Below are 24,750 nucleotides of genomic sequence, written 5' to 3' on the forward strand. Positions count from 1 at the left end.
AGAGAGAGAGAGAAAAAAAGAGGAGAAAAAAGAGAGAGAGAGAGAAAAAAAAGAGAGAGAGAGAGAGAAAAAAGAGAGAGAGAGAGAAAAAAAAAGAGAGAGAGAGAGAGAGAGAGAGAGAGAGAGAGAAAAAGAGAGAGAGAGAGAGAAAGAGAGAGAGAGAGAGAGAGAGAGAGAGAGAGAGAGAGAAAAGAAAAAAGAGAGAGAGAGAGAGAGAAAAAAGAAAAGAGAGAGAGAGAGAGAGAGACAGAGACAGAGACAGAGACAGAGACAGAGACAGAGACAGAGACAATTCACTTCCTTAGCTGGTAATGGAGGCGATTGAGAGAGACAGGAACCTGGAGGGGAATGGCAGGGAGTAGTGAGGCTTTTTTTCTGATGAAAGAAGAAGGGGTGGGGTAATTGAGACAGGGTATTCTGAGGTTTGGGATGAGGATAGACAAGCACCGGTTGAGGATGAGAGCGTCTGATTCAAAGCAAATACAAAGCATATATCAAACAATAAAGTTTGTGGGTTAACACAAAATGATGGGTCGCCCTGCAAAATATGACGGGGGCCCTGAATCTCTGATATCTCACAGATATTCACTGGCCTTGAGATCATTAGGGTAGCCCCTGAAGTTAAGGAGGCCTCCTGAAAAGTCAGGAACCACCTGCGCCGCAGGAGCCTACGTTACACCCCTGAATACAAGTGCACAAGTAGATAGCAAATTCTGCTCCTTCCAGACCCTGGGTAATCTAACTCCTTCAGAACTCTCTCTGGTACTGTGTAATCTAGCTACTTCAGAACTCTCTCTGGCACTGTGTATTCTTGCTACTTCAGAACACTGTTCCTGATTTAGATCTTGGTCGAACTGGTCCCGCCATTACTTTTTCGATGGTTTCACCGCCTGCCTACTTAGCAGTCCGCCCACTCTATTTAGATGTTGGTGAGTACATGGACGAAAGACAGTCCAAGTGCCACTGGCTCCATCAGGATTTCCTTCCCACAGTGACAGCACCATAGACAAAAGTGGCTGTCAGAGGGGGTCCAGCCAGGATTAACGTCGGCCTCATCACAATGTGCCTTTCCATCGGGACAACTGTGGCGGCAATACCTCCATACTTGAGTTGGCCGATTAGAAGGAAATTAGGTTTAAACGTACCTTTTTTTCTGTTTTCCACTTCTGTTTCCGTCTTGAACCCCACTTTCCATGTCTGTCCTTTGCTCCTTTGCTACAATTTGACCACAACGCTAATCAACTCCATTGTCGCCGGGATCAAAGGCAAGTTATTTACACGTCTTACTATGAATCACGTGTTAACATTTCCGTTAGCCCTGTGTATTTTTACATTGCCCTTACATGAAATGTTATTCTTATGTGTAATGCATTAGTGTTAATTTTACAACTTATCAATGTAAAATGAACACATCTGTATTGAAACTGATTTTTGTTGATGTGGTGGTTGTGGGTGTTGTGTTTGTGGTGCATATGGGCAGTGGCGTAACAAAAGTTTAAGGGGCCCCCCTGGAATGTACACGGAGGGGCCCCCGCTCTGGATTTTATCCGGTGCGCTCATACCCGACTACTGTGCTGAGGTGGCCCCCTGCAGTTGGGGCCCCCCGCACCGCAGGGGAAGCAGGGGGCCTGTGTTACACCCCTGCATGTGGGTGTACATTCAATAGTGTGTGTATGTTTTATGTGTTCTATGCTATATGAACAAAAAGGGGCATAACATTCCCTTCATATATTTTTAAACCACACACCCCTATATGTGAAGTTACACATTATAAAAGTGGTACTGACCAGTCTCCACTTCACCAGGGATTCACGACATCAGGAAACCGCCGCTAGGACAATGCCAGCACATAAGGGAAATCTAAATCAGCTGCGTGCAAACTCTCTGACTTGATAGGGATGGAATATTGTTAGCTAGCAATGGAGTCCGCAGCGTTGACGTAGGTGAGCAGCTTACGCAATGGTGAACAGTCTGTTGATGTGGAAAGCGATGCAGCCTGCACACATCTAAATATGGTAGACGGGACTCCGTCAGCTTGACGGAGTACTTGTAACCGCCACCACAGAGGGATGACGGGAGTCCCGCCAAGATCTAAATCAGACCCTGTGTCTATCACTGGGTAATCTAGCGACTTCAGAACTCTCTCTGGTACTGGATAGTCTAGCTACTTTGGAATTCTCTCTGGTACTGGGTAATCTAGCTGCTACACAACTCATACTTAGTTCACAGAGGATACCATTCAAACTTAAGATCTTGAGTAATATGCACACTTTATACTCTGCATACTCCAAAAACTGCGTGTTCTGCTATATTTGGAGCCCAGGTACTTGGGGCTCTTCAGGGTCTAGGTTAATCTGTCTACTCCAGAGCCCAGGCAGTGAGCCATCACACTTCCTTGGAACTTACCCACTTCCAAATCTGTGGCACTTTGCCCACTCCAGTCCACTGGAACTTCCAGACCCTGTTACTCAGACCCAGTGGCGTAACAATAGCCTCTGCAGCCCCAGAGGTGCGGGGGGGCCCCAACCTCCAGTGGCCCCCTCAAGCACTGTGCATAGATTGCAGGCCCCTGGCCGGAGAGCTCCTAACAAGGTCCGGAGCGGGTGGAGGGAGGGGCTCCATGTACTTTGCGGGGGCCTTGAAGTTTCGTTATGCCACTTCCCAGACCCTGTGCACTCTGCCAACACAAGGACCAGGTACTCCATCCACTCCTGGACCCCAGGTTCTCAGATCCCAGTTACTGTGCCATCTCTGCATTGGGCATTATAGACCTGCAACAAGGAGCGCAAATCACACCAACCCTCAAGAAGTCTGGAATAAGTCATAGAGAACTGATATACACCCAGTGATCACCGATCTTCGACCGGGAGGGCATACTTGTGCAGAAGAGCACAGGCCTGCATAGTGACAACAAAAAGCACAGACTGGATAGTCAGCATACAGCCATGCATGGGAAAGCAGGCACAGCCAGGACAGAACAGACCTTCATCAGAGTAGCAGCTGACATCCAAAAGCACTGGCACTCAGAGATCAGAAGTTAGGTTATGGGAGTGGTGAGCAGGGTTGTAGTAAGCTGCACGTTAGACAATGTACTATGGGGCTGGGGATATTACCTGTTCCTATTAAGGCATTATACTGCTACAGATTGGACTACAGGAGAGACTTGCAAACTCTTGCAAAATATATATGAATTAGAGGCAAGCTATAGCCTACCATGAGACTCCGGTATAATATTAGATTGTTTTTTAAGAATAAGTACAATAATAAGTGAAGACAAACAAGTTATTGAATTTAAGAGGCATTAGAGCTTCAGGCATAAACAGAGGGGTACAAACCAGGAAATCATGTGTAATGTTAGAGGCTGTGCAACGTCTGTCTGAACTGTTAAGAACACACAAGGAAAGAACTGTTGGCCCTTATTGGCCTCAACTACTGTTGAAATCTATGTTCACAGGTGAGTATCACTTGATATCTATCTACAGTCACTGTTACAAGTCACTGTTACACGGACACACAGCTAGATGAATGCTGTGTGACAGACATCAAAGACAGACAGATGTATATAGACAGAAGTATGGACAAACTGGACACTGAGACCAGCACACTGATAAATTTATTACAGGCGACAGATTTAACTTTTATTTAATGCATTTTTTACACTGGTCGCTACCAGATCACGTGAGGGGTGTCCCAACACGATACTAGAGAGTGAAGTAAACAATAGATGTCGAAGCAGAGTGGGGTGCATGGAGAGGCAGACAAGAAAGAAGGTTTGATGGGGAGCTCAAAAATAGGTAGGATGAGGTGGTTAAGAGGGTGAGTTGCTCAAACCACAGAGTCATTATGGGAAGTGCCTCATAATTTATGGCCAGTAAGGTTAGTTGGGTCAGATTTTAGATGCAAATGAGCAGAGCCAGTGAGGTGCGAGTTACGTTTTATCTATTCATAGCTAGTGTAAAATTAGCATTAATCATGGTGAGGAAGCCTTTGCCAAATGAGACATGCTAGCTTAGATGAAATCGAGTATTGGTAGGTATGATGGAGTTTACAAACTATTAAAAAGCAGTATAACTTTGCTCTGGGATCAAGGAGAAGCCAAATTATGTTGTGAAAGTATTACCGTGACGAGCTCCCAACAGTTTAAGCCTACTGAAAATCTGGTCTGCAAAATTTAGAAGTTGAGTGGGTTTCAATTTGGTGCAATCCTAGGTGCAGCAATTGAGGCTAGAGATGACAAGGCTATGGTTGCAATACTGAAGTACTTTAATCTGTCCTGATATATGTTGGACAGAGAAGAGATGAGGCTCCAACAGCACTCTGGTGTGAGCTTGGAAATTAAGTCACTTTTTTTTTTATACATCTTTAGGTGTGATTAATTTATTCTTATTTCCCTTTGATAGACAGTTTGTTTTTGTGTCCTTCTGGCGGTAACCAATTAACATGCACCCAATTTTAGACTGGTGGAAGACGTCTGAGTAACATATGCAAGCCTTGTAAACCCTTCAGACTGAAAGATAAGATGTTGGCATACTGGTCTAATGATACTCTACATGCTCAGCCTAGATCACCACTGGAGAAGAAGGCAACATATTGAAGAGGAAGGCTGAGATGAGGGATCCTCGAGGTTCTAGTTGATGAGGGGCGAATTTTGACTAACTGAAAAGGCGGGCTGAAAAAACTCAATAGACAGGCAGAGGGCATGGCAGAGACAAAAGGTGAACATTTGAATGGGCAGGATGGAAGGTTGGGCAGACAGACAGGAGTGAAGGAACCATCATACTTGCATTTGGATGAGTAGAAAAGAAACGCATATGGAGTAGAATTAATGATAAAGGAACAGATGTACACCAGAGTCTGACTAGGAGGAGAAAATAGGCCAGGGCACCGAAAAGAAAGTGGCCTCCATTACAGCATCAAATAGCCAAACAAAAAAAATTACCCACATTTGCTAATGGGGAAAGTTTTCAACTTGTAAAGACTAGCTGTGTAAGTGTTTTGCCAGGTCGCGTAGGCTGCATGCATTTGTGCAAGCTGCAGGTAATATTTTTGTCAATATCACGGACATAAACAGACAGGTCCACCGGCCCATAAAACAGGCTCGCAAACAGCCATAAAACAGCCCACACACTGCTCTGTGAAAAGTGCCCATTAGTAATTGCCTAATGGCCCTATGGGCCAGTCTGACACTGGTGGTCAGGCAGATGTATAGGATGAACAAACAGGGGTGTAACGATGGTTAGACAACTAGGAAGAACGGTGGTTGGAGACAAATGCACAAACCAGAGAGACAATTAAACATGATAGGGATACAAATAGATGTACTGATGGATGAATGGGCAGGCGGACAAAACAGACAGATACACTGACAGACGGACAGAACAGCTGAATGGGTACTTACCTTGGCTAAACCTTCTGCTTGCTTTGGGCTGAGATCGCCCACTCTCCCACTCATGGTGTCAAGGAAGGAGGGTCCCCGTGGCTGTCGGTGATGCGGCTCAGCCTGTCTCCCCCTGAGCAGTTCCTGTATCACTGATCTTTACTCACTGTGCGTGGATCTCTCTGTCCAGTCTTTCTCTCTCGGCTCGTTCTCTCTCTCATAGACACACTCTCTTTAGCATCCAAACCTCATGCTCTATCTGGCCCTGTCTGCCCCTCAGTGCCCAGCCCTTTCTCACACTGCCGTTCTCTGTTTTCCTCAAGGCTCCCTCTTTTCGTTCCGCCTTCTCTGCTCTGTCAGATACTTCCTCTGTTCCGGTCTCTTGTCTCTCCTAGCAGCTTCCCCTATCCCTTACAGAGCTCCGGCTCTTGCCTGCCTCTCGCTCACAGAGCCTCCCTGCTCGTCTGTCTAAACCTTTAGCTGATTTCCTTTGGCAGATGACAGGTCACAGGGCCGTAGCTCCGCCTTTTAAAGCGGCCCGCTTCCTTCCCGCCAACCGTCCGAAGCTGTGGGCAGTGGGCCGGTGGGGTGTGAGAGAGGAGGCGACTGTATGCCAGGGGCGGGACTGCTGTGTCCGCCGTGGGCATGCGAGGCGGAGTTAGGACTCTGGCAACCGTTTGTGGCAGGTTTTAACATCGACCGAATGAATGCAATTGAAAGACAGGACCGTGCACGAGCACAGCCATTTGTCCTCCTCCAACTTGAATTTAAACTGCCATTAAAAGTCAGCCTTACCATAAGCTTCCGTGGCCGGTTCCTTGGACATCAACGCACTTAACGTCAGGGGTAGCAGGTGACGCGCCACGCACCGTTTCACCCCGATGACGTCTCAAGATTGGAATGACCCCTCAACTATTCAACAGTCTCACTGTTGCTGCTGAAGTGCCACGTGAAGGTGAGCGAGTGTCCTTTGATTTATCAACGTTGTTTATTTTGAACAGGTGCAGCGCCGAGCCTGGGATGACGAGAGCATGCATTTATAACCTTTTCTAAGAGGTTGCTACCTGGGATACTCCAAATAACAATGGCCTACGATTTAACGGCTGCATCTGAAAACATAGAACACCAAAAGAATCAACACAAAAAGCAGGTTTCCCAACTGACAGCAGCAGGACTTTCAGGATGCTGACTTGGAATAGCAGATAAACAAGAATGCTGTCAGTACTTCCACACTCAGCAATTCATCCTCCTGTGCATAACTGCCACGTTCAGGTTGTTTGTGTCTGACGTTACCATAGTTTAAGCGCGGTTGTGTATGACATTCCGTGCTTTATGTGGGACACTATGTGTAAAACGTATTTTTTAATACACAACCATGGAGTAAAATCCATGTAAAGATAAAAATTCTTATATTTGATAAATAATTATAAGTTTAATACAGAATGGTCCATAACCTTACAGTGAAAGTATGCTGAATGTTTAAGTTATATGAATAGTTTTAGAACATTTGAGATTTGTGCTTGAAATACAAACATTTTGTAAATAATTTAGAATTAATACATTTTGTTTCAAAATGTTGACATTTGTCTGCAATCTTTCAGGGAGGGTAGTGGTGCACATTTTGCAAACCTATGCAAGGCATCTTTAGGGTTGATTACAACTTAATAGTTGTAGAGCTGTCTTATCTAAACAGTACATCATATAATATGGTACATTTTACAGGCCACCCTCAAAGATCAGATATCTAACCTCTGACTTGAGAGTTTATGGAAGGACTTTTAAAAAAAGGATATATGAACACAGTGATAATTCATAGTTACCTTTGCATCCTGGAAATGTGACATTTTTTGGGACTGTTAAGAATTTTGTCACGGAATTGTTCACCTTCGTCAAGTTTCCTTCCTCACACAGACATTTCACAAAACAGCACCCATCCACGAAAGTCTCCGGACAGGACGCAGGAGATAATACTGGCCAGTCGCGTACAATAGTCAGCCCAGGAGATAAGAAACAGGGGCATACTAGAGGGTAATGTTTGCACGCGCTGACTTTTGCACGGATGAATGTTCTCAACAGTTCAAAGCAGTGTGCCCTTTATGAGTCTGTCCGAGACACATTTTTCATAGAGGAGGAAGGCAATGGCAGTATGAGTGCCAGTAAAGAAGCTCTATTTTTTTTTTTTTAGGTAGAGCCCAGCGGCAGCACGCATGGACTGCTCACTCTACGAGGCATACTGTAATAGAGTATGCAGTGGAAGCCCCGCCCATTTTCCGCCCATGTTTTTAATTGGCTGGTGTCATTGTCCTTCCTAAAAGCTGAATTCCGATTCATTATGCGGCGTGTTAGTCCCTCCTGGGTACAGCCTTGTCTCCATTTGTTACCTCCCATAATGACTAGACCTTTTACTTGGCTCCTTACACGGTCTCCGTTATTTAGTGGGTGAGCACTATCTTTATTTAATGGTCTTTCCTTATTCCAGCGCGGTCCGCTTTCACTTTAGTGGCTGCGCTGCTTTATTTAATTAATTTGCAGCGCGTTCCGCATCAGTTCAGTGTAGCACTGGCAAACAAGCATTTGCAGTGCACCAGGTCTCGTATTCATACGAGTTTGAGCTATTGTCATTATCCCTATTCATCGACATTAGCACATCACGTTGTGGCCAATATTGTCATCATGTCCCAATGTTCTATTGATTCTGTTAATGACATGCCGGGGGGTATTTCAGTTGGTCCACTGGACTCATATTTTAAAAGGGTACTTCATGTTGAGGAAAAGGACAATCTGTTAGCCAAACGAAGGTCAGAGCGTCGACGCTCCATTGAACATCTAAAGCTGAGGGCTCCTGAAGGCTCTACCTGTTTGGATTCCCACTGTATCAGCGCTAGTCCCAATAGTCAGAATGACCCTTCCCCTCTGGTGAGCGATTTTTTCCCACCAGGGGAGTGCGCCCCTACTTCCAGTGCCCCTACGTCACAGGATAGTCGTGAAAACTTCCCTTACTGTCCCCCGAGTACTCCCCATACCTTAAACAAACCCATTTCCTCACATGGCAAGCAGGCTAGGAAGTGTCCAAAACTCACTAATGCGGCTAAGCCGCAAGGTCCTCCACCAAGTAAAAGAAGACGTAGGAAAGGGAGAGAACCACCTAAACACAAGTTTAGCCACTCGGATTTCGGCATACAAGCACTGAAGGTTGCTAGACCCGAACCTGGGGAAGGAGCGGTAGCGCCCTCCATGCGTAACACGCCCCTCCGCCCTTCTACCGCTACCCTAGACTCTCAGGCGTTCCCTATGGTGTTACCTCCTTCCCTTGCTGCTTCCCCTGCTGAACCTGCATTGGCAACCGCTTCCCTTGCTGTCCAAACTGACGTATTGGGTCACTTGATAAAGGCTCTCATCTCACCCATAATTGAAAGTTTACTAAGAGTTGAGAAAAGACTCGCGGTCATAGATACTGCCATAAGTAGAATAACAGACTCGACTACAGGCCATATGAACATGACCCTTTCCAGTGCTTCAATACCCATCCCGGTGGTACCTAACCCCAATCCCCCTCCTATTAAGGTTATAGTCCAGCCCACTAATCAGCTAGCTTCTAACCAACGTAGCGTACTTTTTCCTACGTCCGTAAGTATCCCGGCTGAGTCTGTTCCCAGCGTTTTAGGGGAGGGACATGAAACTACACCTAGAGGGCTCACGTGGGAAGCGAGGGAAAGATCATGTATTAATAGGCCCCTACCAAAAATAACGCCGCAAGTCGACTTGCCCCCTGAAGCAGCGCCACTGGTGGTTGTACTGACGGGGGTGCCACCTTTGGCTAACAACAAAAGTGAAGGGTATAGTCAGTTGAAAAATAAAATAACGCATTGGCTCAGTACCCATAGACCAATTGAGGAGAACATCAATGGGGAGATATTGCACGTTAGGCGCCTTCCTTGGTTGGGTGGCAGAACCAAAAACATTGAAGGCGATATTGTTTTAGTAAACTTTAGAGACCCACGAGCGGTTAATCACGTCCTGGATTGGTACCCAGGAATTGAAAATAACCGCATTATTCCACGTGCTTTAACATATTTCTATCCGAGATCCTTGGTGTTCCCCTCTTCCTCCTCAACTAAGCAGGCTCTATCTTACCCCAATATTATGGGAGCTTTTACATCTAGCCATTCGACACAAGACCCTTATACAACAATGGTAGCCGACTCCTCAAGGTGGAACCTTGTTCCCCCCCAGACTCAACAGGAACCATACGAGGAACTGGGCTTACCCGAGGCCATTCACTCCTCTGGAGGTAGGGAATCGGTTTGAGGTCTTGAACAGCTTGGAAGACTGCGACTGAAGACTACAGGTCTCTCAGGGTTTGACGGGGCGAGCTGACATGGCTAACCCTGAGACCAGTACTCGCGAGTCGCTTATTGAGAGCCCAGGGTTGGACCCCGGTTCTATGGGCTTAACTCTACCTATTGGCCAGGATTCTGGTAGGAACGCGTCCCCCACCACATCCATCTCTTGGTGCTTCAGTACTGTAGACCTCTCTCCGCAAAGCCCAATACACCAATCAGATTGCATATAAACCCCTACTCTACACAGTTTAGATGAGATCATGGGGGTCGCTTCTGGTCTGCATGTAGTAGATAACAAGGTTATTCACATAATGTCGTGGAATGTGGCGGGGTTGCAAAGAAAGTTGGCTCTCCCTGAGTGGAACTCTCTTATTGAGCAGTTCGATGTTTGTATGTTCCAGGAGACCTGGAGCATAGTCCCAATTCACAAATCTGGATATACCACCTTTTTTTCACCTGCTCAATGTTGTGGCAGGGGTAGACCAGCCGGGGGTCTACATATCTGGATAAAAACTTCTCTGAATTGGGTTGTGACCAATTATGTCTCGGAGAGCTGGGACATCCAACATATTTCATTCGAGGGACCATCCAAGGGTAACAGGATAGATCTATTTAATATCTATGCAAGAGGGACCACGGGAGACAACACTTCAAGCACAGTTTCTATTCTAGACCAGGCTTTAGCCAATTGCTTACCCTCCTCCAAAATCATTGTGGGGGGGATTTTAACTGCACCTTTGAGCCCCTTGGTGGTGACGATCCCTTGGGTATTGAGGAGGTAGATTCTAGATGGTCCATTCCGGCTTTGTCCCTATCCCCAATAAAAAAATGGTCTTCAAAGGTAATACAGATCAACGCCTTAACCGTGGAACACAACCTTAGAGCTCTTAACGGCAGAACTCCCTCAGACCCCGACGGTGAGATGACCTTTAATAGGCTCAGTAGCCCGTCGAGAATTGATTATATTTTAATAGATGTGACACTGTGGATTGATTTAATAGACGTGGTGGTGACTCCCTCACAGGACAGTGATCACAATCCGTTATGTATGAAATTAAAATGGGGAACGCAAACTGACGTTAGGAGGTTATCCCACCAGCGGTCCACCAATGAGGTGGTCCCATTCCAGGGTAACCGCAGGTTGAAATGGGATAAGGTTAAAACACAGGTCGAGATTTTGGATAGGATTAGGGCGTTAGTAATAGATCTGACTGTAGAATTGGAGGCCCACGACCAGGGTTTTGGGTTCACCCAAAGTATGTCCCTTGCAAAGGCGTATGAGAACACAGTAGAGGAAGTTGGGGAATTTTTTCTTAATCCATAACAAAAAGGGCAGAGGGGAAATCGATAAAAACATCATGACAAAACCAAGTAACCCTTGGTACTCGGCCCATTGCAAGGCAAAAAGAAAAGAGATCAGCGTAGCCCTGCGTAAAAAGAGCCAACCATTAGTTAGTTTAGCAAGGAAAGAATACGCAAAGGCTCTGGAGCAGGCCAAGCGCGAGTGGGAGGAACAACATTGGCAGGATCTCAAAGCAGCTTCTAAAAGGAAGAATTCACTGCTGTTTTGGGACCTGATCAATAAAAATAGGTCGAGTAGTTCTCCCACACTAGTTAACCATATAACTAGCCAGCAATGGCATTCTCATTTTTCTGCGTTGTATAGTGGGACGGAGGTGGATTTCCCCTCCCATGATCCTGTTGCTAGGGTCCCCCCTTTACAGCCGGTCGAGGATCCCTTTTTGGCCTCCGAGGTGATGATGGCCATCAAGCATTTGTCCCCGAAGAAAGCCGCTGGCCAAGATGGGATTCCAGGAGACCTCCTATTGGAAGACCCGGAAATCTGGGCTAAATTTATCGCCCAAACAATGAACATGATTTCCAAGGGGTTCCCTGTCCCTGAATCATGGAAGGGTGCAGAGGTAATAAGCGTCTTCAAGAAGGGGGCCAGAGATGATCCTGCCAACTACAGACCGATTAGTTTGATCGATGTGTTACAGAAGGTGGTTGGCAGGGTCATCATCATGAGGACTGGCACTTGGATGGAGGAAAGGCAAGTGTTGTCCCATCTACAAGCAGGGTTTCGTCAAAAGGTGGGCACGATGGACCAGGTCTTCCGCTTCTTTGCGATCTATTGGAAGACAGTTACCATCAACAAAGGTAGCTTATAACTAGCTTTCATAGATCTCAGGATGGCGTTCGACCTGGTCCCTCGTGAAAGGCTGTGGGACGTTTTAGAGACGATGGGCTTCCCGGGTTCTCTTGGGCCTCATTGTGTGGCTTCATGAGGGGAACTATGCGAGGATCAGATGGGGTACTCAAGGCCAATTGACCAATAGGATTCCCGTGAGGAGGGGTGTACGCCCGGGATGTGTAATGGCACCAACGCTGTTTTCTCTCCATGTGAATGGTGTGGTGGACCATCTGAGAGAGGATCCGGCCGATGCTCCATCCTTGGCTGGGGAAAAAATACCAACACTCCTCTTCGCGGATGACACCATCCTGATCTCCAAGACCCCGTCAGGCCTCCAAAAGCTCCTTAATCGGTTTAGCACATTTTGTACTGATAGAGGCCTTACTATTAACACTACAAAAACAAAGCTCATGGCCTTAGCACCATCTAGCAGATTTAGAAACAACTTTCTGCTTAATGGTGAGCCTCTGGAATTGGTGGATTCCTTCGATTACCTGGGTATTAGGGTCAACAATCGGATGAGCTGGAAGGATCATTTGGCCAAGATGTTGCTAAACTATAAAAGAGTTTCAGGGGCGGTTATGAGAGAACACCGGGAGTCCAGAAGTAAGCCTGTAGCACCTCTTCTAGCTATTTACGAGGGCCAAGTCCTCCCGTCTGCTCTTTATGGCTCTGAACTCTGGGGGTTCGAAAACACGTCTGAGCTAGTTAGGTGCGAAAATAAGTTTTTGAGAGACGTGGTTGCCCTTCCTGCCTCTACCCCGCTAATCCCCTTAAGGGCTGATTTGGGCAGGCGCCCGCTCAAGGATTTAGTGCACCTGCGCCCGGTGCTGTTTTGGGCTCGCTTGCGAAGAACCAGGGAGCTCCAAAAGTACGCCGCTGCCTTGGACGAACTAATTTTGCTCAACTCTAATAATAAAATCAAGTGGCTGTGTGTTGTGGCTCACTTGGAACTTCGCGCGTGCGTGGACTACAGGGCGTTAAATGCCATTACCGTGAAGAACCGGTATCCGCTACCACTAATCAACGTTCTGTTGGAGCAGGTAAAAGAGGCAGCGATCTACACGCGATTAGATCTGAAGGGGGCATACCATTTAGTCCGAATGAGGAGAGGGGACGAATGGAAGACCGCGTTTAAAACCAGATTCGGACTCTATGAGTACTTAGTTATGCCCTTCGGGCTATGCAATGCCCCCGCGGCCTTTCAATTCTTCCTAAACGATGTGCTCCGCGAATATCTGGACCACTTTGTCATAGTGTACATCGATGACATTTTAATCTACTCCCAGGACACCAGGGAGCATACGCAACATGTAAAAACCATCCTTCAAACTCTACGAAAACACCACTTATTTTGCAAAATCAGTAAGTGCGAGTTTGGGGTGACGTCTGTGGAGTTTCTAGGGGTGAACCTCACGCCCTGGGGGCAGGAAATGTCAGAAAGGAAGGTATTGGCAGTTAAACAATGGCCTACTCCCCACAACCTCAGAGATGTACAGTGTTTCTTGGGGTTTGCCAACTTCTATCGTCGCTTTATCCACCACTTCTCAGACTTGGCAACCCCTCTCACTCAGCTGTTGCGCAAGAAGGCGGTGTTCCAGTGGACCGCTGGGGCCCAAAAGGGTTTCGATGAGCTAAAAGAGGCGTTTTCTACGGCCCCGGTGTTGGCTCATGCACACCCGGAATATCCATTCATCGTGGAGGCCGATGCCTCCGACACAGCATTGGGAGCGGTGTTATCCCAGAGACATGTCGAAACAGGGCAACTGCATCCAGTGGCATACATGTCACGAAAATTGAATTCCGCGGAGTGCAATTACAACATCGCCGAAAAAGAACTACTTGCCATCAAAGACGCCTTCAGTGAATGGAGGCATCATCTCATGGGTGCCAGACACGTGGTTACGGTATATACCGACCACAGGAACTTACAGTTCATGACGGCAGCGAGACACCTAACCCCCCGTCAACTAAGGTGGACTCTCTTTTTTGCGGGATATAACTTTCTTGTTACTTATAGGCCTGGAAAGGAAAACAAAAAAGCAGACGCTTTATCCCGGCAAGCTTCCCAGGCCCCTCTCCCTAGTTCACCTAAAGAAGCCAATTCACAGCAAACTTCTGGAAGACCTGGTGTTCATCGTTAGGGATAGAATCCAACATCTCCACTAGTTTTCACCCGCAAACGGATGGACAGACCGAAAGGGTCAATCAAACCCTTAAGCAATACTTAAGGTGTTACTCCAGCGCTTCAAAAAACGATTGGGTGGACTTACTATGGTTAGCTGAAGTGGCGTATAACAGCGCATCTCCTTGCGCATTCATCCGGCTTTTCACGTGTCCCTAGTGAAGCCAGCGCTGGTGAAGCCCAATAAGGCCCCTGCTCCAGTCATTGTAAATAGCGAAGCAGAGTACGAGGTGAGAGGGGTTCTGGATTCCAAGATACATCGCTCCAGGTTGTGGTATTTGCTGGCCTGGAAGGGATATGGGGAGGAGGAAAACTCCTGGGAACCAGCTTCCAGTGTCCACGCTCCTGCACTGGTGGCTCAATTCCACAAGAAATATCCGAAAAAAGCTTGTTTATGTCAGTGCTCTTCGGGGGAGGGATGTACTGTTGTGGCTCACAGGTTGCGCCAGAGAGCACTGCCAGTCCGAGCGGGAACCAACCGCGGTCGGCGGACATGACGGGAACTACCATTCCCATGAGGCAATGCGTGCTGACGCGCGTGACGTCAGCACGCTGGACGCTCCGGCGAAGAAAAGGAAACATCCGGCTGCAGTCAGGTGCCGGTTATTTTGTATCCAGGTCGCAAGTGCAAGCGGAGAACAGCGTTCGGGTAGGGGTGCTCAGCACCAAAACTGTGGTTCTTTGCTGGCTTCTGTCGTTCAGACATTCGTTGTTTGTTTCTGCTGTAACAAGGCGAGGTTCGTCTTGTCTTTCAGGGTCCGAGTACAGTGGCCCCGTTGGATGCCGCATTGAGGCGTGCGGGGTCGCCATTCTCCGTGTTGGTCTGGTCCAGCACTCCTCGCGAAGGGGAGTTTGTCTTTGTTTGTCCCTGCCCTAAATTTCCGTGGCCCCGTTGGAAGCCGAACTACGGCGTGCGGGGTCGCAAACACCTAGGTCCGGTGTTCACTCCGGTCATTGCTCTCAATTGACACACAATAGGGCGGAGGGCTTTAACTTTCGGAAAGCGATATTCCCGCATTGGTGTTGTGGGAGTACTATATAGTCGCCTCAAGGACAGCATCTTATCGTTCTTGTGTATTGTGAACTCTGCCTGTTGGTAGTATAACAGTGTGACAGAGGTTCGTCTTGAGAACCCGTGGGGGCGACCAGGAGAAGTATCCTGTTCATTGCCCTGCTGCATTTTATGTGTGTTCGTTTGTACTCCATACAGGGGTGGAAAGGTGACTGCTGGCATACGTCCTTCCCCCCTGTACTGAGAAGAATCCTGAGTTCATGGTAGGTCCTTTAGCTGAGGGGAGTTACGAGGGTGCATGCATAATACGACCTCTGCTGATTAGTATCTTGTCTGTAGGGTTCCAGTTGCCTTGCGAGCAGGTCATTCCAGTCTCCTGTTCCCCGAGAGCATTCTTTCTTTTACAGGTAAAAGGGGGAGCTAGGGAAGAACGGGGTGATAGAGAGAGAGATAGGGGCTGATGTAACCATTGCATGTTGCTCTTTCTCTTTCAGATCTCCCTCCCAGCTGTCCCCTTCCTTTCCTTCCCTCGCCTGATCACCCTTCTGTGTCTGTTATATATCTATCAGACCAAGGGGTTATCGGGAGGTGGACCCCTTACAGCATCGTGCGACTCTGAGGACACTTGGACGGCGACACTGTGCAACCTGAGACAGATGGTGGTTCATTTGAGTCTGTGGGACTCTTGGGAAAGTCAAACCCCACCGTCCAAGATAGTGATCAAACAGCTGTACTGGGACCTAGTTTAGACGGAGACCATCACCAGATGTTCAGGGGGATCCCTAACTGAGCGATTTTTGTCGTTCAAATGGATTAGGTGCTTAGAACCATTTTTGGATTATATTGAGATCCCCTTGGATAGAGCACTGTACCTTAAGGTTAGGTTCAGGATCCTCCCAGTTCATGATTTCACTTCGGGGTGGAAAAAGCAGGTCGGCCTACTGAACCCATGCCCTGGTTGTGCAGCACCCACTGAGTCTGTGGCGCATCTCTTCTTTGCCTGCCCAGCATATAGGGTTCCCAGGAGGATTTGGTTAAAACCGCTATGTAAGGGGCTGGGCCTTAGATGCCACAAAATGGCTCTGCGGATACTCTGTACCGATACGTCTTCGATTGCTATGCTCTGCGGAGTTGCTAAATTCTTAGGTAGTGCTTGGCGGTTACGCATGAGGCGTGTCAAGGCTCTCTCTATTGCCACATAACAGCAATAGCGCTTTGGATTGGATGTTTTTTGTGTTTGATATCCTTTTTTTTTAATCTTTGTTTTGATGTGCTTTTGCTTAAACATTGTATTGTATTGTATTTGTCTCCTTTTATGATGAACTTTTATCGAATAAAGGATCTTACAGTTGCTATTGTCATTGTAATTGACAATGCCTTTTATTTATGTCTTGGTTGAAACATAAATAAAACACATTGTCATTATCAATGCCAATAGCCTAAACTCACGCAAATGCAAGACCTATTGCATTGCAAATGGTTGTTTTTAAATACTTTCTGGTGAATTAAGGTTTTTATAATGATTCGAAGATAGCAACGGTATTCAGCATAAGCGGCTGACGTTCCTGGAGGAGGAAGGGGCTGCACCAGCACATAGCATGAGCTCAGACAGCACCAATCGCAGTGCTTTCAAGGAAGATAGGACACAGTAGAGATCCAATCAGGGTCTCAGGCACACTTGGATTCTGGGCCATCACTACACTTCACCTGAGAAAAAACGTAAAGGGGAGAGGCTGCAATCAAAGAGTTAGAAAGTAAACATGCTGTCAGCTGATTTGAGTGAGCATTCTGGGACCTTGTGGTAATGTGAGAAAATTTGCAGAATGCAGTAGTCTAACCTTTGATGAGTGACACTTGGCAGGGCTGCCTATGCATTAATTTCCGTGAGTTAAGCATCCACTTCAGAAATCTGTCTGAAGTCTCTGTGTCACTCATGCCTTATCTGTATATGTTTCGTGAAAGGAGGAAGCTTGCTTTGTTACTGCCATACTTTCCCTGTTCTGTTAGGCATTAAGGCTTGCGCTGCCCGATTTGCACTTATTCTGTAATGGGAAAAGTTTATGTTGATGTTGCTTTCGTTGTACTTTTCCTCTTATGTTGGGAAGCTTGCACTGTTTCTGCCCAAGTTGTACCTGTTCTATGATGAGGAATGTTTCCTGTGCTGTTCCTTATCTTATAAAAATACAAAGGATAATTTGAATGCACATACATAACAGACCAAGGCCTGTCAGAAGCTTTTGGTAGACCGAGTGCAAACACTATTTGCTGAGCCCTGACCCAGAGACTCTTGTTTCAATTGCAGCTCCCCAGCTTGTCCAAACTGTGTGACCCAAGGCAATTAATTTTCTTCTCTTTTCCTCTTTTTCCATTATCATCATATTTGAGAGCACTACAATTAAAGCTATTTGTGAATGGGCCCACACATGAGAACGCCACACCATCGACCTACTGTTTAGCAACTATACTCTTTTATAAGTACAGAGCCCTTCTCCGCTCACATGGTCTGATCATTTTCAGGTTCATTACTCTTTATCCGTAACCCTGTCTCTCGTTCCTAGGCCCCTAAAAAGTTGAATGGACCGCTGTTTTAATGAATGGATTAAGAACTCCTTGAACTCTGTTCTACCCAGTGAAAAGCTTAGAACTGTTGGTTGAGGGAAAAATCTCCTTGGTTCAATTCCAACTTCCTTGCACTGTAAAAGGAATGTAAACGAATTGAAAGAAGCTGGAGAAAGTCATATGATGAGTTATGCAAAAGTAATTACAGGAGTGCCGTCAGTGGCATAATGAAAGTTGAGGGGCCCCTACTCCGGATTTAATCGTGAGCTCTCACGCCTGAGTACTGTGCTAAGGGGGCCCCCTGCAGCTCGCCCCCCCCGGACCGCATGGCTGCGGGGGCCTGTGTTACGCCACCGAGTGCCGTAAAGTGTTATCATGCAGCAATAAAAGCAGATTAATTTGATTATTTTACCTCAAATATGTAACACTCTGCTAACTCCCCAAGAGAGATTTTTGGCATCCTGAAAGACATCACTGAGCTTAAGCTGGTAGGTTCTGCCCATGTAGCCTCTCTCGAACATAGCAATAAGCTGGCCTTATTTTGTTAGAAAAAGATTCTGGATATCTACTCCACCTTCCTTCACAGGCCATCCTATAAGGATGCTCAAGGCATTGAGTTCCTACCTATACCAAAGGCGGGAAGTCTTTCGGCCTTTCCAGAACTGACTGTTAATCTACTCTCAGATCTTTTACAGAAAGTGAACCATGGATCACTCCTTGATCCTGCTTCTCTTCATGTCCTACGTCAGGGCTTCAATAGCATAACCCCCACTGTGACTGATCTGTTGAATCTCTCTCTTACTTTGGGGGTTTGCTGCAGAGAGCGCCCAGAGCTCAGAGGAAAGATTGAGGCTCTCGGAGTGAAGGCACTGGAGCCCTGAGGACAAGAAGACCCTCGGGAAGGAGATCAGGCTGACCCCACCTACCCACCCCCCCACATGACTAGAGCCAACTTAACAGCTGTGCTGAGGACCACGCATTGAGGTAGGAGCCCAAACTCAATGGGGATCTGCCGCGGAACAAACCCAAACTGCTTAAGCCTGCTCTGAGGTTAAAGCGACCGGGTCTACTTTAGGACACAGCACTGAGATGCTGGCATAGATATGTCAAGCGTAGGGGAGGCCTTGCTCTTTATGCACCCATGCTAATGCTGGAGGGCCTTCCACATATAAACCCTATCTCCTTCTTCATTGATGGAAGGGTAGATCGTGACAGTCAGTGATTACTATAACATAGGCACATTAATCCCCCTGGAGGAGTTGACTGCACAACATGACCTGCCACAGGGCCAATTCCTTACCTATGAGGCGCTATTGAGAACCTTCAAGAATGTATGGGGCTTGGGAACTCACAAATCCCCGACCCATGCTGTACTCCAGTTATTGCTGAAAACCCCTCGGGTAGAGAGCTCACTTGATGGTGCCAGGAGGGATAACAAGCCAGGAAGTCTGCCCCTGGGAAACAGGGGCAGCACGCCGAGACACACTGAGGTATGCCCATGTCTGACTAATTTCTGGCGGGTATGTTGCATGTGGCGGCCCATAGGTCTGCCCCCCACCCCCACATACCCCAGGCAGATTATTGCCAGTGGTTGGGTTCAGGTGGCTCCCCCTCCTTGCAGTGCCTGTGTTCTTTCCCAAAACTGTACATTTGTTTCCACAATTGGCACACCTCTGGCCCACATGTAAGTCTCTTGTAAAAGGTACCAGTGGTACCAAGGGCCTTGTGACCAGAGAGGGTCTCTAACTGCTACAGCAGGTATTGTGCCACCCTCAGAGAACCGTCACCAAACACATACACATTGCCAAAGCACACTGTGTGTTTTGATGCAGACAAAAACTAAGAGTCGCCATGGCACACTTCCCTATGTGCCGTACCCAGAACCACTGCCTGTGGCAATGTTACATCACCCCTCTAGCAGGCCTCACAGCCCTAAGGCAGGGTGCACTATACCACAGGTGAGGGCATAGCTGCATGAGCAATATGCTCCTACAGTGTCTAAGTCCATTCTTAGACATTGTAAGTGTAGTGAAGCCATATTGAGTACATGGGCTGGGAACCAGCCCTACTTTTGGCGGCAAGTTCTGCGAGAAAATTAGTAGTCAGGAGAGGTGTGTCCTCTCTCTACCAGCGCCACATCGAACATGCCCCTGACCAAGGTGACCCCCTTCCTGGTGATCCCCATCTTAAATAGAAGGATTCTACCCAATCAGGTTAGGGGGATGCCCCCTTCCCAATGGAAGGGGCTATTCAAAGGGTGTAGTCACACTAAAGGCAAGTAGCCCTTGGCTGCCATCTGGCAGCATCTGTAATGACCCTAAATTCAGTATTTAGGGGCACCGTGAACCTTGATCCAGAGATTCCTGTAAACTAAGATGAAGACGCTGTGTAGCAAAGGTTGAAGACAACCACCTTCTTGGCCTCAACCCAACCGGCCTGTCTCCAGCTTAAACAACCTGCGAAGAAGACGACGCCAGTCCTGTGGCCGGTGACTTCCAAGAAACCCAGGAAGACTGCTACTCTTCAACAAAGACCAGATCTCTAAAGGACGGCGGTCCTGTCCAGACCCATCCAACTGCAAGGACTTCGGAACCAGGCGAATCTGCGACCCCTGCCCACTCTGCACCAGACGTCCACAGTCCGAGTCTGAGCGGCTCTCCGGTCTAGTGAAGTCACCCCAGCGATCCTGACTTCGACTCCATTGGTGGCTGACCTCTCCTGGACTCCATGAAGTCGCTTTCAGCCCCTACACGAAGGTTCCCCTTGGCAGCGAACAGCTCTGGTAAAGCAAATCCAATGCATAAAGGCATCCCTGCATCCTCAGCCCCCAGACGTTGGGGAGCTACACCAATGGTGCCGAGGTGTCGACCGACATCCTAACTTACCTGTCGTGCTGTTGGCCACCTCTCGTCCAGCCTCCTCGTCCGAGCCTGCGGTCTCTTTGTGCGACCGAGATTCTCCACTGACAAGCATCAGACGCCCAATGCTAATTTGCACCCTGCACTGGCCCCCCCCGTGCCATTGGTGGGGTAGCTTTCATGCTGCCTTTGGACCCCCACTCCTGTGCTTGCTTTAACTCTTTTGGCCAGAGCCCTGGAACCACGGATGCTTACCTGCAACCAGCACCTCTGTTATTTCCCCTGTCTCCATTAACTAACATTGGGCCTAATGACCTCTGCACCCGACCGCCCCAGTGCCACTGGTGGTGCAGTACCTACCTTTATCTGACCCTTGCCCAGTGTTAGTCTAAACCCCCGAAGACTGGATGTGTAAGATGAGTATTTCCCTCTAAAAGTGCATAACCGTTTTACCTCCATAGGATTGCTTTGCATTTCTCCTATTGCTTTTAAATGTCTATCTTCTACAATTGCTAAGTTCTACAGTTGCTGATTGACAATTCAAAGTATCTCCATTACTTTAAAGCATTTTTACTTACTGCCTTGCAAAACAATTCCCACTGTATCTTGAAATGTATTACTGCTCTTAAAACTGTTACTTATCATCAACTGAGTTCCTCTTGGTTCTAAAATAAAATAACAAAGTAATAACTATTTACCAGTGACGGCCCGTGTAGGGCGTTTTACCGGGGCGGTGACGTGGCGCAGAGGAGGGGCAGGGTGGGGGGTTGCAAAATGCGGCATACGGCCGATTTCAGGTAAATTACGAAAAAAATTAATAAAACGAATTTCGTTGCGCGCGCTGGAGGCCACTAAACAACGATACAGAGACGGGTAGATGGAGGGGTGCCCAGCCTACAGCCCTACTTCTGTTTTACTGACTAACGCTGAGTGTATTGTTATTGGTTTTGTTGTATAATGTCTTTGTATGCCTGATACCTTATTGACCAACGGGCCAGTGGATACCCCATTATCTACATTTGGTATTGTATAGTTGCATTGGGAGGTGCAGGGAAATGTTGGGCATGAATGAAGTCTTGCATCGGGTCTTCTATCTGTATGAAACAGGATGTGAATATCAATATACAAATGCCAATGAAAACAAGTTTTTTTTTCAAAGTGAGAGAAAACACAATATTTTGTAAAATAACACATATTTGAAGACATTCAAAATAGAGAGTGTGTGTCTTTTTGTCTGTGTGTATGCAGATATCCGACAGAAACATCACCTTACCTGACTGAAATAACTATACCTAACTATTTACCAGAAAATACATGTATTAGTGGGTGTGAAAACCCAAATACCTCCCTGAAGTTACTACGCCCCTGACTTATGTTTATGACCAGAGTGGAGGCGCCTGGCGTAAAGGATGCCACCCAGCCTCTGTTGCCAGAGGTCATAGTTTAGTCCTTATTACACAATAACATGGTGTGGCCCACATGCTTGTGGTCTCCATGAAATCTTACAATCAGTGTCCATGTGCTCACTTTAGCTGGAGCAGGCATGTGAGGCGAGACTCAAGACATGTTCTTTTCCAAACCAAGCAGGCAAAGCTAAAGAGAGCAGGCAGCAGCACTTTTATAAGAAGCCCAAAGCATGTCTTGCTGCTTCTGTAGAACTCTCTGGAATTTCCCCTACTGGTGCAGATAAGTGAGGAAAGAAACGTTCTTAGGCTGGAAGTTCAGCTTTCAGCCGCTGTACAGTTTTACGATTCCTATTTCGGATCAGACGGCAAAAATCCAAGAGGCACACCAGGAGTTCATGAAAAAGATTGTTTTAATGATGCAGGTGCACACCACAATCAGAACCCTGACCCACAGCCTTAAAGACTGAAATACACCCTTACGAAACAGATAAAAGGGCTTACCAAAAACTGCCACCAGCCTTAAACACATGAGTTCTATTACCAGCCCCCTTCATCACCACATCCTTTGTTTTCTCAATTTGTTACATGTTTCTTGAACTTCAGAGCGGCTATCATGTGCCTCCAGTTACGAAGTGATGACAATCTATATGTTCCAATCTTTCAGCCACACACCATGTGAGAAGTTGGCCTGGTATATGCTGTCCACTAGTTATAGTGGGCACCTTGTACCAGTCCAAACAACCCTTATGGATGAATAGGTTTAAATACAACCTTTATTGAAAGCTATCCTAGTGGTAGCTATGGAGAGCAGCCTTCAGGCTAAGTCTTGAAGGAGTGTAAAGCAGCTTGGTTTACCAGATTATAACCTCTTGAATTACTAAATGAAAGGAGATCCACACAAGGTATATATAAAATATATGTATTTATTTCTAAACACTCACTACTAATCTCTTTATGAGATTAGAGTCCAAGATACACAATAATACAGTTCTAAAACGACAGTAAATAGCACAATATACAATGGGCCCCAGGGGCGGGCCAACCCATATATTAAGAAAGTGGTATAAGAACCACAACTTGACTAGACACAGTGCCTAGAGCACGTAGATTCGCTGGGACCCCAAGGAACCACCCAAGGTAGTGACACAGGAGTCCCACGGAGGATGCGTGCAGTGTGGGAACACAGGCACGAGCCCTGTAATATTCTATGGGAAAGTCACAGTTGGAATTTTAGATGTTAAGGACACTTAGGAGAGGACTTTGAGCAAACCCCTTTAGACTTAGGGGGTTCTAGGGACAGCACCAACGGGAGCACCGGAGTACTCGAGTTACCTCACCCAGGGAAGCCGGGTGCATAGGTGTCAAATGGTGTCGGGAATCGTTGATTTCAATGGCGATCTGCTGCTAAGTGCTGCTGCCGGAAACAAGAAAAGTGTCCGGTGTGATCCAAGCCTGGATAAAAGATCAGAAGAACCTGAAAGCAGAGGGGACAGAGTCTGGGTCACTTGCCAGTGACCATGGGCATGATAGACGAATGCCCACCGATGTCGGGTGTTTTTGGTGCGAAGAGGTGAAGCTTGACTCTGCAGCCACGAGGACTAGGAGGCGTCGACGACGACCAGGAGCTGGATTGGAGCCGTCCCACGAAGGATGTCGAGTGCTGTGGTGTCGGTGCTCGGATTGAATCCAACAAGCCTTGGCAACATCAACCCACGCAGAAAGAGAAAAGATGCTTCGGTACGGACCAGCAAGGTCCTGGGGACTCCCCAAGTGATGGAGAGTCAGGGCACGTCTGGAGCAACCAGGTAAGCCCAAATAAAGTTAGAGTTGCCTTCACAGGGACCCACCAGTCGACGGACCAGGGATCGCGAAGGGACCTGAGAGGAGTCACGCAATACCAGCCCACGGGACACTCGGTGAGTGTAGGCCAGTAATCTTCGGTGGAGACACTGCTCGGGGTGTGGACTACAAGTAGCCCAAAGCACAGCCTCAAGGATCGATGAGAAGCATATGCACTTGCAAATGTGCACGGTGTCCAAGGGTTCCGGTTCCACGGTCCCCTGGAGGGCTATGGGTCTCAGCTTTGCTGGGGGCTTGGGTCAGCCTCTGGGAAGTCTGGGAACCCACCTCCTGTATTGCAAATTCTTCGGAGTCTGGCGGGAGCTTCGGAGATGCAAACCGGTCAGATGCGTCTTAGGTGCCTACCTTGCAGGGGAGTAACTCCTTTACACCAAGGGAGAATCTTCAGTCATCTAGCGCCTTGTAGATTGTCGAAGTTCCAGTATTATGTATCAGAGTTTCGTCCAGGTGTAAACTAAAACCCTGTAGCCAGGGGTTCCTATCTTATACCCAAGGAAGGGGTGGGACAAATTCTAGTGACCCATGTAAGGGAGGGTCAGGAAAGAGGGGTGGCTACACCCATTTCCTTTGTCCAGTTTCGCGCCAGAGCAGGGGATGGTAGCCCCTGCAATCGGTTTGAGCTGGACTATGCACAGGGACACCAAATGTGCCCCCAGTGGAGACTTCAAAGCACTCTTGGAGTGCACCCACCCAGCCCCAATACACTAAAGCCTGTCTGGGAGGTGGTGACACCTTCCTGTGACAGGAAACCTATTGTCCAGGCCTCCCCTGCCGGAGTTTCGTCCAGCAGCAGGAGGGCAGACTCGTGTCTGTGGCTGGCAGCATCCATTTTGTGATGCCAGGGCTCTGTTAGCTGGTACCGGGTTTACCGATGCTGTCATGTCTCTCCCTCTAGAAGGGTGGGATCATACTCCCACACCAGTTACTGATACACCAAACATGACATGTTTCCATGC

The 24,750-nt window shown here is 47.5% G+C and overlaps 1 protein-coding gene and 1 long non-coding RNA gene across 2 annotated transcripts in view; one reads left to right on the forward strand and one right to left on the reverse strand.

Moving 5' to 3' along the window:
• The window catches only part of LOC146784031 (SEC14-like protein 2), a 534,640-nt gene extending 528,756 nt beyond the window's left edge, over positions 1-5,884 (reverse strand). The window contains exon 1 of the mRNA XM_085634515.1: positions 5,399-5,884. Coding sequence (XP_085490641.1) covers positions 5,399-5,452 — 54 coding nt within the window. The 5' untranslated portion in view covers positions 5,453-5,884. The remainder of the gene's footprint in view (positions 1-5,398) is intronic.
• A 108-nt stretch (positions 5,885-5,992) lies between these two features.
• LOC146784032 (uncharacterized) overlaps positions 5,993-24,750 on the forward strand; it is a 153,474-nt gene continuing 134,716 nt past the window's right edge. Inside the window, exon 1 of the long non-coding RNA XR_014970659.1 lies at positions 5,993-6,332. This is a non-coding gene — a long non-coding RNA (uncharacterized LOC146784032). The remainder of the gene's footprint in view (positions 6,333-24,750) is intronic.

Source organism: Triturus cristatus, chromosome 11 (genome assembly GCF_964204655.1).
Source record: "Triturus cristatus chromosome 11, aTriCri1.1, whole genome shotgun sequence".
Classification (NCBI taxonomy): domain Eukaryota; kingdom Metazoa; phylum Chordata; class Amphibia; order Caudata; family Salamandridae; genus Triturus; species Triturus cristatus.